Consider the following 14808-nt stretch of genomic DNA (forward strand, 5'->3'; position numbering starts at 1 on the left):
CAAATTTTATTTCTATAGGAAAATTTTCGTCAAAATTTTATTTCTGTAGAAAAATTTTGTTACAATCTTTTTTCTATAGGAAAAATTTGTCAAGATTTTATTTTCAAAGAAAATTTTCTATAGAAAATTTTATTTCTATAGGAAAATTTTGTCAAAATTTTATTTCTATAGAAAATTTTGTCAAAATTTTATTTCTATAGGAAAATTTTGTCAAAATTTTATTTCTATAGAAAATTTTTTCAAAATTTTATTTTTATAGAAACATTTGACAAAAATTTACTTTTATAGAAACCTTTGTAAAAATGTTGTTAATTTTTTTTTTTTGAAAATTTTTTCAAAACTTTACTTCTATAGAAAATTTTGTCAAATTTTGTTTTCTATAGAAAATTTTGTCAAAATATTATTTCTATAGAAAATTTTGTAAATATTTTATTTCTATAGAAAATTTTGTTAAAATTTTATTTCTATAGGAAAATTTTGTCAAAATTTTATTTCTATAGAAAATTTTTTCAAAATTTTACGTTCTCTACAAACTTTTGTCAAAATTTTATTTCTATAGAAAACTTTGTCAAAATTTTATTTCTATAGAAAATTTTGTCAAAATTTTATTTCTATAGAAAATTTTGTCAAAATTTTATTTCTATACAGAATTTTGTCAAAATTTTATTCATTGTTGTTTTTCAATTGAATCTGTCTATTTTTTGTTAGTGTATATCAGCAGTTCGTAATATTTAAAATTCAATTTATATCCTTGAGGTATTCTCCTTAATATTCCTATGTGAATCCATACATGCATTTATACAGAATTTGTTTTTTGTTTTTTTTTAATCATAACATAGAATTTTCGGAATTCAAACTTGCCTCTTTGAACTTATTCTGCGAAAAAAATCTAAATTAAAACATTCTCAATATTTGCGTTTTTTTTTAATCTGGTACCTTTGAGTAATACCACAAAATATTTATACAGAATTTTCAGGAATATTTTGTTTCTTTTTTTCAATTTTGTTCTTTTATGTAATTTAGAAATACGTGACCACAAAAATGACGCTTGATATAAAAGTTGTCATAGTGATCGAAGACAATAAACCTCCATTAGAACTTTGACATATCTTTCATCGAAACCGCAAACAAGGGGTGAAAGCCAACACCACACAATTGAAAATAACTATACTTTCATAAGAACGATGTGAGGTTTTTGGCAAGGGCTTAACCATAAGGATATGCCAGTAAAAAAAGTTATACAAACATTTCTTTTTAAGAGCATTATTCTTTAGTGACATTTCGTGTACTAAAATTTAGTTTACATAATCTTTCATATTAACTCGAGATTTTCTTTTCCTTTGCCCTGTGTCGTATTTCCTATGCGTTTATTATGTCATTATATTAATTTGTAATTAATGCTCCTTGAATGCCAAAGAATATCAATGAATTTTTCACGGGAAATATTCCCATAGCATCGAAGTTAATCTCCATTGCTAATTATGCTTCATTAAATATGACCCAAAGGAGGTTACAAATATTCTTCATTAATCTTATTTGGTATAAGTCAAACATAACGAGCCACTGGTAATATTTTCAATTAATATTTCAGTGTAAAAGAGCTAGCTAAAATAATATTCGCCAATCCAATAATAAATATTTTAGCAATGACACAAATATCAATTTCTTTTTAAATGAGATTACATTTCAAAGACAGATACATTTTAAGGATTTCTAGGTAAGGATTTAATAATCGTTGGGTCCCAAGAAGCCCTGGGGGAATATGCTATTTTTAAACATTCATCTAAAGTGTAGTTATAAACAAAAAATTTCTGGAAACCTCAAATATATTTGGGTGCACAGCAAAAAAAAAAAGTTTTCTGATTCAATTACAAAATTAATTGATCCAATTAAGTTTTTAATTGAAATATCTTCGATCACTTAGAAAATTAATTCAAAGTCAATTAAAATTGATGCAATTTTGCGATTGATTTTTGTTTCAATTAAAACATTTTTTGAATCAATTAAATTTTTATTTGAATATTTTTTAAAACTCAACGAAGATTTTAATTGGAAAAATTGTTGTTAACTTTTGTTTTCTGTGTGATGTTCGTTTCATATTTTCAGAAGTTGTATAGTCCTATACGTCTGTCAGTCTGGCTAATTGGCTAAAGCGGAATCCATAAAAAAATATACTTTGTATACCCTCCACCATAGGATGGTGGTATATTAACTTTGTCATTCCGTTTGTAACACATCGAAATATTGCTCCAAGCCCCCATAAAGTATCTATATTCTGGGTCGTGGTGAAATTCTGAGTCGATCTAAGCATGTCCGTCCGTCCGTCCGTCCGTCCGTCCGTCCGTCCGTCCGTCCGTCCGTCCGTCCGTCCGTCTGTTGAAATCACGCTAACTTCCGAACGAAAAAAGCTATCGACTTGAAACTTGGCACAAGTAGTTGTTATTGATGTAGGTCGGATAGTTATGCAAATGGGCCATATCAGTTCACTTTTACATATAGCCCCCATATAAACGGACCCCCAGATCTGGCTTGCCTTGGAGCCTCTAAGAGAAGCCTATTTCATCCGATCTAGTCGAAATTTGGTGCATAGTGTTGGTATATGGTCTCTAACAACCATGCAAAAATTTGCCCACATCGGTCCATAATTATATATAGCCCCCATATAAACCGATCCCCCGATTTGGCTTGCGGAGCCTCTAAGATAAGCAAATTTCATCCGATCCGGCTGAAACTTGGTACATAGTGTTAGTATATGGTCTTTAACAACCATACAAAAATTGGTCCACATCGGTCCATAATTATATATAGCCCCCATATAAACCGATCTCCAGATTTGGCTTGCGGAGCCTCTAAGAGAAGCAAATTTCATCAGATCCGGCTGAAATTTGGTGAATGATGTAAGTATATGGTCTCTAATGACCATGCACAAATTGGTCCACATCGGTCCATAATTATATATAGCCCCCATATAAACCGATCCCCAGATTTGGCTTGCGGAGCCTCTAGGGAGAGCCTCGGAGAGAAGCAAATTTCATCCGATCCGGCTGAAACTTGGTACATGATGTTAGTATATGGTCTTTAACAACCATGCAAAAATTGGTCCACATCGGTCCATAATTATATATAGCCCCCATATAAACCGATCCCCAGATTTGGCTTGCGGAGCCTCTAAGAGAAGCAAATTTCATCAGATCCGGCTGAAATTTCGTGCATGATGTAAGTATATGGTCTCTAATGACCATGCAAAAATTGGTCAACATCGGTCCATAATTATATATAGCCGCCATATAAACCGATCACCAGATTTGACCTCCGGAGCCTCTTGGAAGGCCAAAATTCATCTGATTCAATTCAACTTTGGTACGTGGTGTTAATACATGACCTCAAACACCCATGCAAAAATTGTTCGAAATCGGTCCATAATTATATATAGGCCCCATATAAACCGATCCCCAAATTTGAGTTTCTACGCAATCCATGGTGGCCGAACTTACAGCCGTATATACTTGTTTTGTTTTTAGTTTCAGTCAATCTTTGTTTTATATACACAACTTATGTTAAATATGAATTATTTGAATTAATTTGTGAAATTAGATAAAACACAAATTCATATTCCCTTTTGCCTCTTCTGGCACGTAGAAATAATTTGAAAGCCAAAACCATCATATTCTGATTTTAGTAAAAAGACAAATTACCAGCTGCTTTTGCCTCCGATGTTATGTCCTACCCATTTTAGATAATAGGATATGAATAAGGACAACCAGGTTATCATCAGAAAAATATTTAACAAAGAAAACCATTATGTAGGCGTTAAGTAGAATGCTGATGTAAACAAAACCCTTTATGGACCAACAAAATATTCGGTAAACATTCCATGAAAATGGGATATATTTCGCATTGGTGTGTGATAAAAAAAGATATAAAGATTAAAACTTCTATCATTAATTTTCTCCCAATTATTCTATGTATTCTGTAAGTAGCTAAGACAGAAACAAGCATAATGTACAGGTTGGTTGATTACACAATGCAACCAACTATTTTGTTTTATAAATTTTATTATTTAAAAGCAAAAAAGTGTGGAAATAACATCAAAACAATTTAGATATGCCCAACTTGGCTACCTTTGGCACAAATTATGAACTTCAAACGGGTGACACAGCCATCACGCGTTGCACGAAACTGGTTCTACAAAATTTTCTATAGAAATAAAATTTTGACAAAATTTTCTATAGAAATAAAATTTTGGCAAAATTTTGCTATAGAAATAAAATTTTGACACAATTTTCTATTGAAATAAAGATTTCACAAAATTTTCTTATAGAAATAAAATGTTGACAAAATTTTCTATAGAAATACAATTTTAACAAAATTTTTTATAGAAATAAAATTTTGACACAATTTTCTATTGAAATAAAGATTTGACAAAATGTTCCTATAGATATAAAATGTTGACAAAATTTTCAACAGAAAAAAAATTGACAAAATTTTCCTATAGAAATACAATTTTGACAAAATTTTCTATACAAATAAAATTTTGGCAAAATTTTCTATAGAAATAAAATTTTGACAAAATTTTCCTATATAAATAAAATTTGAAAAAAAATTTCTATAGAAATTAAATTTTGATAAAAATTTCCTATAGAAATAAAATGTTGACAAAATTTTCTATGAAAATAAAATTTTGGCAAAATTTTCCATAGAAACAAAATTTGGACAAAATTTTCCATAGAAATAAAATACTTTATAGAAATAATATTTTTACTAAATTTTCTATAGAAATAAAATGTTGACAAAATTTTCTATAGAAATACTATTTTGACAAAATTTTCTATAGAAATACAATTTTGTCAAAATTTTTCATAGAAATAAAATTTTGACAAAATTTTCCTATAGCAATAAAATTTTGACAAAATTTTTTATAGAAATAATATTTTTACTAAGTTTTCTATGGAAATAAAATGTTGACAAAATTTTCTATAGAAATAAAATGTTGACAAAATTTTCTTAGAAATACAATTTTGAGAAATTTTCCTATAGAAATAAAATTTTGGCAAAATTTTCTATAGAAATAAAATTTTGATAACATTTTCTATAGAAATAAAATTTTTACAAAATTTTCTATAGAAATAAAGATTTGACAAAATTTTCTATAGAAATAAAATTTTGTCAATATTTTCTATAGGAATAAAAATTTGACAAAATTTTCTATAGAAATAAAATTTTGCAATTTTTTTTTTAATATAAAATTTTGGTTAGAAGTGAAATAAACTTTTAACAAAATTTTCTATAGAAATAAAATTTTTTATAGAAAAAATACTTTTACTAAATTTTCTATAGAAATACAACTTTGACAAAAATTTCTATAGAAATAAAATTTTGGCAAAATTTTCTATAGAAATAAAATTTTGACAAAATTTTCCTATAGAAATAAAATGTTGACAAAATTTTCTATGGAATTAAAATGTTGACAAAATCTTCCATAGAAATAAAATTTTTTATAGAAATAATATTTTTACTAAATTTTCTATAGAAATAAACATTTTGGCAAAATTTTCTATAGAAATAAAATTTTGACAACATTTTCCAATATAAATAACATTTTGAAAAAAAAAAATTCTATAGAAATTAAATTTTGATAAAATTCTCCTATAGAAATAAAATGTTGACAAAATTCTCTATGGAAATAAAATTTTGACAGAATATTTCTACTAAATAAATTTTTGACTAAATTTTCTATAGAAAAAAAATTTTGACTACATTTTCTTATAGAAATAAACTTATGAAAAAATTTTCTATAGAAATAAAATTTTGATAACATTTTCTATAGAAATAAAATTTTCACAAAATTTTCTGTAGAAATAAAGATTTGACAAAATTTTCTATAGAAATAAAATTTTGTCAATATTTTCTATAGGAATAAAAATTTGACAAAATTTTCTATAGAAATAAAATTTTGCAATTTTTTTTAATATAATATTTTGGTTAGAAGTGAAATAAAATTTTAACAAAATTTTCTAAAGAAATAAATTTTTTTATAGAAAAAATACTTTTACTAAATTTTCTATAGAAATACAACTTTGACAAAAATTTTTATAGAAATAAAATTTTGGCAAAATTTTCTATAGAAATAAAATTTTGACAAAATTTTCCTATAGAAATAAAATGTTGACAAAATTTTCTATGGAATTAAAATGTTGACAAAATTTTCCATAGAAATAAAACTTTTTATAGAAATAGTATTTCTACTAAATTTTCTATAGATATAAACATTTTGGCAAAATTTTCTATAGAAATAAAATTTTGACAACATTTTCCTATATAAATAACAATTTTGATAAAATTCTCCTATAGAAATAAAATGTTGACAAAATTCTCTATGGAAATAAAATTTTGACAGAAATTACTATAGAAATAAAATTTTGACAAAATTTTCCTATAGAAATAAAATTGTGACAAATTTTTTTTTATGGAAATAAATTTTTGACAGAATATTTCTACTAAATTTTCTATGGAAATAAAATTTTGACAAAATTTTCCTATAGAAATAAAATGTTGACAAATTTTTCTATAGAAATACAATTTTGAGAAAATTTCCTATAGAAATAAAATTTTGGCAAAATTTTCTATAGAAATAAAATTTTGGCAAAATTTTCTATAGAAATAAAATTTTGGCAAAATTTTCTATAGAAATAAAATTTTGACTACATTTTCTTATAGAAATAAAATTATGAAAAAATTTTCTATAAAAATAAAATTTTGACAACATTTTCTATAGAAATAAAAATTTGACAAAACTTTCTATAGAAATAAAATTTTGACAAATTTTTTTTTAGATATAATATTTTGGTTAGAAATGAAATAAAATTTTAACAAACTTTTCTATAGAAATAAAATTTTCACAAAATTTTCTATAGAAATAAAATTTTGTCAATATTTTCTATAGAAATAAAATTTTGACAAAATTTTCTATTGAAATAAAATTTTGACAAAATTTTACTCTGTGGAACTGAGCCCAATCTAATATACATACATATATTATCTTGCAAATCCTAATTAAGCTTGTTAAATCTTGTAATTCACCCAAAAATTATGAAGTATTAAAATATTGCTAAGACAAAGACGCTGCTTGCTCTCTACACTGACAAAAAAATTGCCGTGAGGTCATAGATTTCATGTCTTTAAAACACGAATGCAAATTTTGTTCAGCGTAGAAGACGCATTTCTCTAATATAAAGTCTTTTTCTTTGTCCAAAAGTCGATACATTTTTCAATGAAGTCGTCTTGTCCTTATAATTAAGTAATTTGACTTAAAAATGGGTATCATAATATGAAAGAAAAAATGTTCGGGCTAAGGTCAACTTGACTAGCATATGAAAAAAAGAGCTAAGAAAATGAAAAATTAAAATTTACTTTCTAAAAGCAAGTACACAAAACCCAAATCTAAAAGAGATCTATGTCTTAAAAGTATCCTTACTTGTATTCTCCGCTTCTTTGGCTCGGAATCAATACCAAATAAAGTAAAGACAAAATTTTTAGAACCGATCATGCTTTTTTTTTCAGTGTACCACACCTCCACCACATTCGGTTTTGAATAGAAAATTACAAGTCAAAAGGTTATTATGGTATTTCTACATCGACAATGACTTAATTTAAGCTAATGTGTGTAATTAATTAAAAAATATATAATTAATATCTTATTTATATTTCCTTGTGTATTTTTCTTACAGGCAGCTGAAGCTGGCAATTTAGATGATTTCAAACGCTTGTATCAGACAGACAATACACGTCTCTCACTACAGGATGGTAAAGGACGTACGGCCGCACATCAGGCGGCATCCAGAAATAGAGTAAATATTTTACGTTATATACGTGACCAAAATGGTGGTAAGTAACATGAGGGGGAGTGCAGAACCAGCAAACAAAAAACTTTCTAATTAAATTCACTTACAACGAAAAGGTCCATTAAATCCGTGTTTTTTTATTATTTTGGGTATTTTCTTCTTGATTTTCTTCTACGCTTCAAAACAAAAACGAAAAGATTTCAATATTAGAGATAATGCTGGCAATACACCCATACACATGGCTGTGGAATTTGATTCATTTGATGCCTTGGATTATTTGCTTTCCATGTAAGTATACGATTTATTAAGAACGCTTTCAATATGACCATTTAATAGGGACATTACATACTGAAATTTCCTTAGCATAGAAGAAGCATTCCTCTGATATAAAGTTTGTCTTTTCCTGCCCAAAAGTCGATAAACTTTTCAATGAAGTCGTTTGGACCTCATGGTTAAGTGATTCGTCTTAAAAGTGCATATGTTTACACGAAAGAAAAGTTTGTTTGACTAAAGTCAACTTGGCTTTAATAATTCTGAAAATTTCTTCAAAATTTGTGACATTGACATTGTAAACAAAAGATTTTGACTCGAAATGCGAAATATATGACAATAAATTAAATATAATAGTATTTGTTTTTTTTTTATTAATTTCAAAACCAGACAAAATAATGAATTGGCGACTACATTATAGTCGATCCCAGTCGATGTATTTAATCGACGTCATCATGGACCTGAGAAAATTGGTGGACGGCGGTTAGAATCACAAGCGCGACTCGGGGCTTTATTCTCTTGTTAATATTTACAATAACTAAATTAGGCTATAAAAAACGAGAGAATGTGGTTGCGAGAATGAAGAATGAGAGAGAGAGAGGGATTACAACAGAGTGAGAAGTTATTATTATGAAAGTCTGTAGGTCGAAACTAAAATATAGAATGAATATTGGATAGTTAGTACGATCGAACTTTAAAATGGGTGTTTTTACATAAAAAAAAAATCATTGAACTGAGGATACATTGGTTTTAAAAAATCTCAGAAATTTTTCAATATTAATAAAATCATCTTTAACCCTAGAAAGCTTAACCTATTGAAACAGCTTAACCACAGATAAGAGAAATATGCGGCTGTGAGACGTATCATAGTTTATCATCACGTGGACAAAATTTGTGGATTCTTGTTTTAAATTTTTGTACTTACACCGAACCTTTATACAAATCCTTATCATTTTAAAAACTTTTTTATACCCACCACCATAAAATGGTGACGGGGGTATAATAAGTTTGTCATTCCTTTTGTAACACATCGAAATATCGATTTCTGGCTATATAAAGTATTCTTGATCAGGGAGAAATTCTAAGACGATATAACGATGTCCGTCTGTCCGTCTGTCTGTCTGTCTGTTGTAATCACGCTACAATCTTCAATAATGAAGCAATCGTGCTGAAATTTTGCACGAACTCGTCTTTTGTCTGCAGGCAGGTCAAGTTCGAAGATGGGCTATATCGGTCCAGGTTTTGATATAGTCCCCATATAAACCGACCTCCCGATTTGGGGTCTTGGGCTTATAGAAATCGTAGTTTTTATCCAATTTGCCTGAAATTTGAAATCTAGAGGTATTTTATGACCATAAAGAGGTGTGCCAAAAATTTTGAGTATCGGTCCATGTTTTGGTATACCCCCCATATAGACCGATCTCCCGATTTTACTTCTTGGGCTTATAGAAACCGCAGTTTTTATTCAATTTACCTGAAATTGGAAATCTAGAGGTATTGTTGGACCACAAATACGTGTGCCAAAACTTGTGAGTATCGGCCCATATTATGGTATAGCCCCCATATAGACCGATCTCGCGATTTTACCTCTTGGGCTTATAGAAACCGCAGTTTTTATTTAATTTATCTGAATTTGGAAAACGAGAGGTATTGTAGGACCCCAAATACGTGTGCCAAAAATTGTGAGTATCGGTCCATGTTTTGGTAGGGTCCCCATATAAAACGACCTCCCCATTTGGGGTCGTGGGCTTATAGAAACCGTAGTTTTTATCAAATTTGTCTGAAATTGGAAATCTAGAGGTATTTTAGGACCATAAAGAGGTGTGCCAAAAATGGTGAGTATCGGTCCATATTTTGGTATAGCCCCCATATAGACCGATTTCCCGATTTTACTCCTTGGGCTTCTAGAATCCGAAGTTTTTATCCTATTTGCCTGAAATTGGAAATCTAGAGGTATTTTCGGGTCATGAAGAGGTGTGCCGAAAACGGTGAGTTTTCGAGACGCTCCATATTTTAGTATAGCCCCCATAAGAACGATCTCTCGATTTAACTCCTTAGGTTTCTAGAAACCATAGTTTTTATCTGATTTGCCTGAAATTGTAAATATTCTGGTATTTTAGACTCACAATATTTGTATCGGATTAAGTTTTTATCGGTCCATTTGGTAATGCCTCCATATAGACCGACTTCATTTCTTTAGGGTGTAGAAGGCGCACTGATCATGAAAATTGCTTGAAACTCAATTTCCAGATTTTACTTCTACAGATTTAAGATTTCAAATCAAGACATTATTTTATAATTTTCTTGCACACTTACAAGAGATGTTAATGATTCCTCTAAAACTCAAACAAAAATGGTTCTTATAAATCCAGAATCTGATAGAGTCCTCATAGGTGAAATCTTAAAATTTATCTTCGGGAAGTGTCCTCAAGCCCTCCTGAAATTTCAAAGGAAACCTCAATATTTGGTTCATGGTGGTGGGTATTTAAGATTAACTTAGTGCTGTATATACTTGTTGGATAATCTTTTATTTATTGTGTAACAAAAAAGTCACATTTTCTGTACTAATTTTCATGAGAGAGAGAGCGAAAAACTAACAAACGTATACGTCTCTCAGACATATACAAGCTATTTAGGGTTAAATTCGGTCTTTTTAGAATCTTGAGGGCAAAGCTAAAAAGCGTTGAAAACTTGGAGAAAGATGTGGAAGCTGGGCTATATAAACAAGAGATGTTGGTGTGAGAATGGGAAATGAGAGAGATTATTGCCATGGAAATTGGAGACTACGGAAAAATTATGAGAAATGAGAGAGAGATTATTGCCATGGAAATTGGAGACTACGAAAGAATTATTATGAAAGTCTGTAGGTCTAAAGTAAAAAATAAAATTAGTATTATACTACGTTCGCACTAGACACGAAATCCTCGTAAACGAGGATTTTGGCCGATATCCTCCTAGATCTCAGTAGATTTGCAATGGGCAAATGTCAGCTGGCTCGTAGAGGTTTTCAACAAAATCTCTTTCAAAATCCCCTTGTACAACTGTGGTTTTAGTACTAAAAATGCGCTTTTTGCAACCTTGCCCCAATTTTCCTTCTGGATGAATGGGTGTGTGCGTGTGCATATACGGGTTTGTGTTTGTATTGATATATTTTCGTGCCTAGTGCGAACGTAGTATTAGTTAGTTAAAATTACAAGAATTAACGATTTATTGTGATTCCATTGAATTGACGATATGTTGATTTTAATAAATTTTTCAATATTAAAGGGTGATACGGTCAAAATTTGGTCAAGGGAAAACGAGTGTAAATCGGTGAAATCGTTAATTTACAAAATCAAATCAAATTTCTTTTTCAAGTTCAATTAGTATAAAATTCAGGAAAAATATTCAGTTAGGCTTTCGCTTTTCCAAATCCGAATTGCCGGGCCTCACGCTTGACACCTGCCATTAGATTTTGTACAACCACCTTGTCAACCTTCTTCGCCGCAGAAAGCCAGTTTGCCTTGAACTGCTGCTCGTCCTTAGCAGTTTTTTTTTTGCCTTGTTTAGGTTCCGCTTGACAATAGCCCAGTATTTCTCAATTGGGCGGAGCTCTGGCGTGTTGGGAGGGTTCTTGTCCTTGGGAACCACCTGCACGTTGTTGGCGGCGTACCACTCAATGGCCTTTTTACCGTAATGGCAAGATGCCAAATCCGGCCAAAACAGTACGGAACAACCGTGTTTCTTCAGGAAAGGCAGCAGACGTTTATTCAAACACTCTTTCAAATTTCTTGGTTGACAGTCCCGGAAGCTATGAAAATGCTGCTTTTCAAGCCACAGGTACAGATGGCTTGCCAAACCAGATATTTCTTTGCGAACTTTGACAGTTTTATGTGCTTGAAAATATCTGCTACCATTCCCCTTCGTTTTGCCGTATAAAACTCCTGTCCCGGAAGCTGCTTGTAGTCGGTTTCGTCGTCCGTTACCACGCAGTCAAACTTCGTCAGCATCGTCGTGTACAGCCTCCGGGATCGCGCTTTGGCCGTCGTATTTTGTTTATCATCGCGATTTGGAGTCACTACCTTCTTGTAAGTCGATAGTCCGGCTCGTTTTTTGGCTCGATGCACGGTTGTAGACGATACACCCAGCTTATTTGCGGCATCTCGGAGAGAGAGGTTAGGGTTTCGCTTGAAACTACCGGCAACTGTCTTTGCCGTCTCAGCGGCTTCCGGTTTTCGATTTCCCCCCGATCCAGACTTCCTGGCTGCCGACAAACGTTCCCCAAACACTTTAATTACATTTGTAACGGTTGATTTGGCAACTTTTAGCGATTTTGCCAGCTTTGCGTGCGAGTAGCTAGGATTTTCGCGATGCGCGAGCAAAATTTTGATACGCTGCTCTTCTTGCTTGGACGGCATTTTGACAACTGAAGAGTGAATTCCAAAATCAAAAGGGGAGCAACATTCTACACACACACACACCTTCAAAATGAGGGGTGTTCAGGTTTTTTAAATGCAAAATTGAAAGAAATACGTCAAGTTTATATTGACCAAATTTTGACCGTATAACCCTTTATACGTACCTTATCGGCCCTTTTGTAGTTTAATATATACCACGTATCGACTATGTGGTATATATTACGGTGTTAGGAAGTTTTAAGATACCTTGCCATCGGCAAGTGTTACCGCAACCCAAGTAATTCGATCGTGGAAGACAGACTTTCGTAGAAGTTTCTGCGCAATCCATGGTGGAGGGTACATAAGCTTCGGCCTGGCCGAACTTACGGCCGTATATACTTGTTTTTATTTGGATTGCAAGGGCGACTTCATCTTGATATGCTTAAATCAAGGCCCATCAACCGGAAAACTGTCAATTGTTATTTGGATTGCAAGGGCGACTTCATCTTGATATGCTTAAATCAAGGCCCATCAACCGGAAAAATGTCAATTGTTATTTGGATTGCAAGGGCGACTTCATCTTGATATGCTTAAATCAAGGCCCATCAACCGGAAAAATGTCAATTGTTAAATTTGAATATTAAAGGTTTCCTACAATTTGCCATGAACGATATTTAAATATTTCATTTTTTTCCACTCTCCCAGCTATTCCAAGAAACCCCTTTGGGAATTTATACGAATTCCTTTCAAACAAATCCTTTTTCAATAGCAAACGGAAGACACATTTTTGCATTTTTATTAGATAATGAAATAAAAGGAAAAACAAATCTACCACGTGTCACGTAGACGTGGTAGATTTGTCTAAGAATTTCCGACATTTTATTTAACGAAATATTTTCCCATTAAAAATTCTTTGTCATTGTATGACAATGCTTTGAAGGAACTAAACAATTTTTTTTTACTATTTGGTGGGAAATTTTCCCCCATCGAAAAAAAAGCAAACATATGAAGTAACCAAATATAGGAACTGACAAGAAAGGCGATTGATACGAAGTGGAAGATTTGATGAGACCGTTATGGGTATATTAAGCCACTAGGGTGAAATGGTCACCATGCCTTGCAGGGACCAAAGGCGAATACCTGCAAGTTCTTAAGTTTTAAGTTTCTCATTTTTATAGTGCTGACAACTTTTCTGAGTGTTTCAAAGCTTATCTAATTGGTTTGACCGTAATGTGAAACATAGAATAGCATTCATTGACAATAAAAGATGCTCGCATTGCTATGTCAAATTTCTTGGCCTAAAAATACGAGTGCGTGTTTTGCTTAGCATAGGAGACGCACTTCTATGATATAAAGTAGAGGTCTGCAACGAATAACTTTTTACTACATGTATGCAATTCGCTGTCGAATATAGTACATACACTGTCTTTCTCTCAGAGCGCAAGTAGTGAAGTGAAGAGAACACTTGCTTGTCAAATACCACCAAGTACTTATCCAAAACAATATTTGTTCCGAAAAAAGGAACAATAAAAATGTAAGTACTTGAGAAAAAGTACAAAATGGATTCTCTTCACTTCACGTGGTACCACAAGTATTTCTCAGTTATGTGCGAAGCAAAACTTTCCATTATTATGAATCATAGATATTTCATATATTTATGTATGTCACACACTTACCTTAACGTTTGCCGTTCTTTATAACAAACCAAAACATATATTATGGAGAGTAACTGTTTTTAATACTCTATGAAGTTTTGTTCTCGCAACATACTCGACGTGATCACTCTGAGTACACTTCAATAAGAGAGAAAGAGGAATATGTGTTTGTTGGTAGTGAAGACATCAGAGTAGCAACAAGAAGTTACTTTTGGTGTTCATCAAAATGTGGCTTTTGGTGTTCATCAAAATGTGTACCGATAGTTTTGCGACTCTCTCAAATAGATGTACTCATGCAGCAAGTACACGTGTACTCTGCATTTACAAATGGAATTGTGGAGACCTCTAATATAAAGTCCAAAAGTCGATAAATTTTTCAATGAAGTTATTTTGTCCTTATAGTTGAGTGATCGTGGGAATCATTAAATGAAAGAAAATTTTGTTGAACCAATGTAAACTTGACTTTAATAATTCCGAAAATTCTTCAAAATTAAGGCAATCGTCTTCAAATTTCTTGAATCCTATCTTAGAGTAGTATCTTAACCCATTCCCTGCCATTGTACTCGCTTGAGAACAACATTTGGTAACATTTAATATTGCAGAACTTTCTTTATAAATGAAATTAGCCAACGTGTTTTGTATACCCTCCACCATAGGATGGGGTAT

The 14808-nt window shown here is 31.1% G+C and overlaps 1 protein-coding gene across 1 annotated transcript in view; it reads left to right on the forward strand.

Moving 5' to 3' along the window:
• TrpA1 (Transient receptor potential cation channel A1) overlaps nucleotides 1-14808 on the forward strand; it is a 91515-nt gene that overhangs the window by 17766 nt on the left and 58941 nt on the right. The window contains exons 4-5 of the mRNA XM_075307148.1: nucleotides 7728-7884; nucleotides 8039-8129. Of these exons, the coding sequence (XP_075163263.1) occupies nucleotides 7728-7884; nucleotides 8039-8129 (248 nt within the window). The remainder of the gene's footprint in view (nucleotides 1-7727; nucleotides 7885-8038; nucleotides 8130-14808) is intronic.

Source organism: Haematobia irritans, chromosome 4, assembly GCF_050003625.1.
Source record: "Haematobia irritans isolate KBUSLIRL chromosome 4, ASM5000362v1, whole genome shotgun sequence".
Classification (NCBI taxonomy): Eukaryota; Metazoa; Arthropoda; class Insecta; order Diptera; family Muscidae; genus Haematobia; species Haematobia irritans.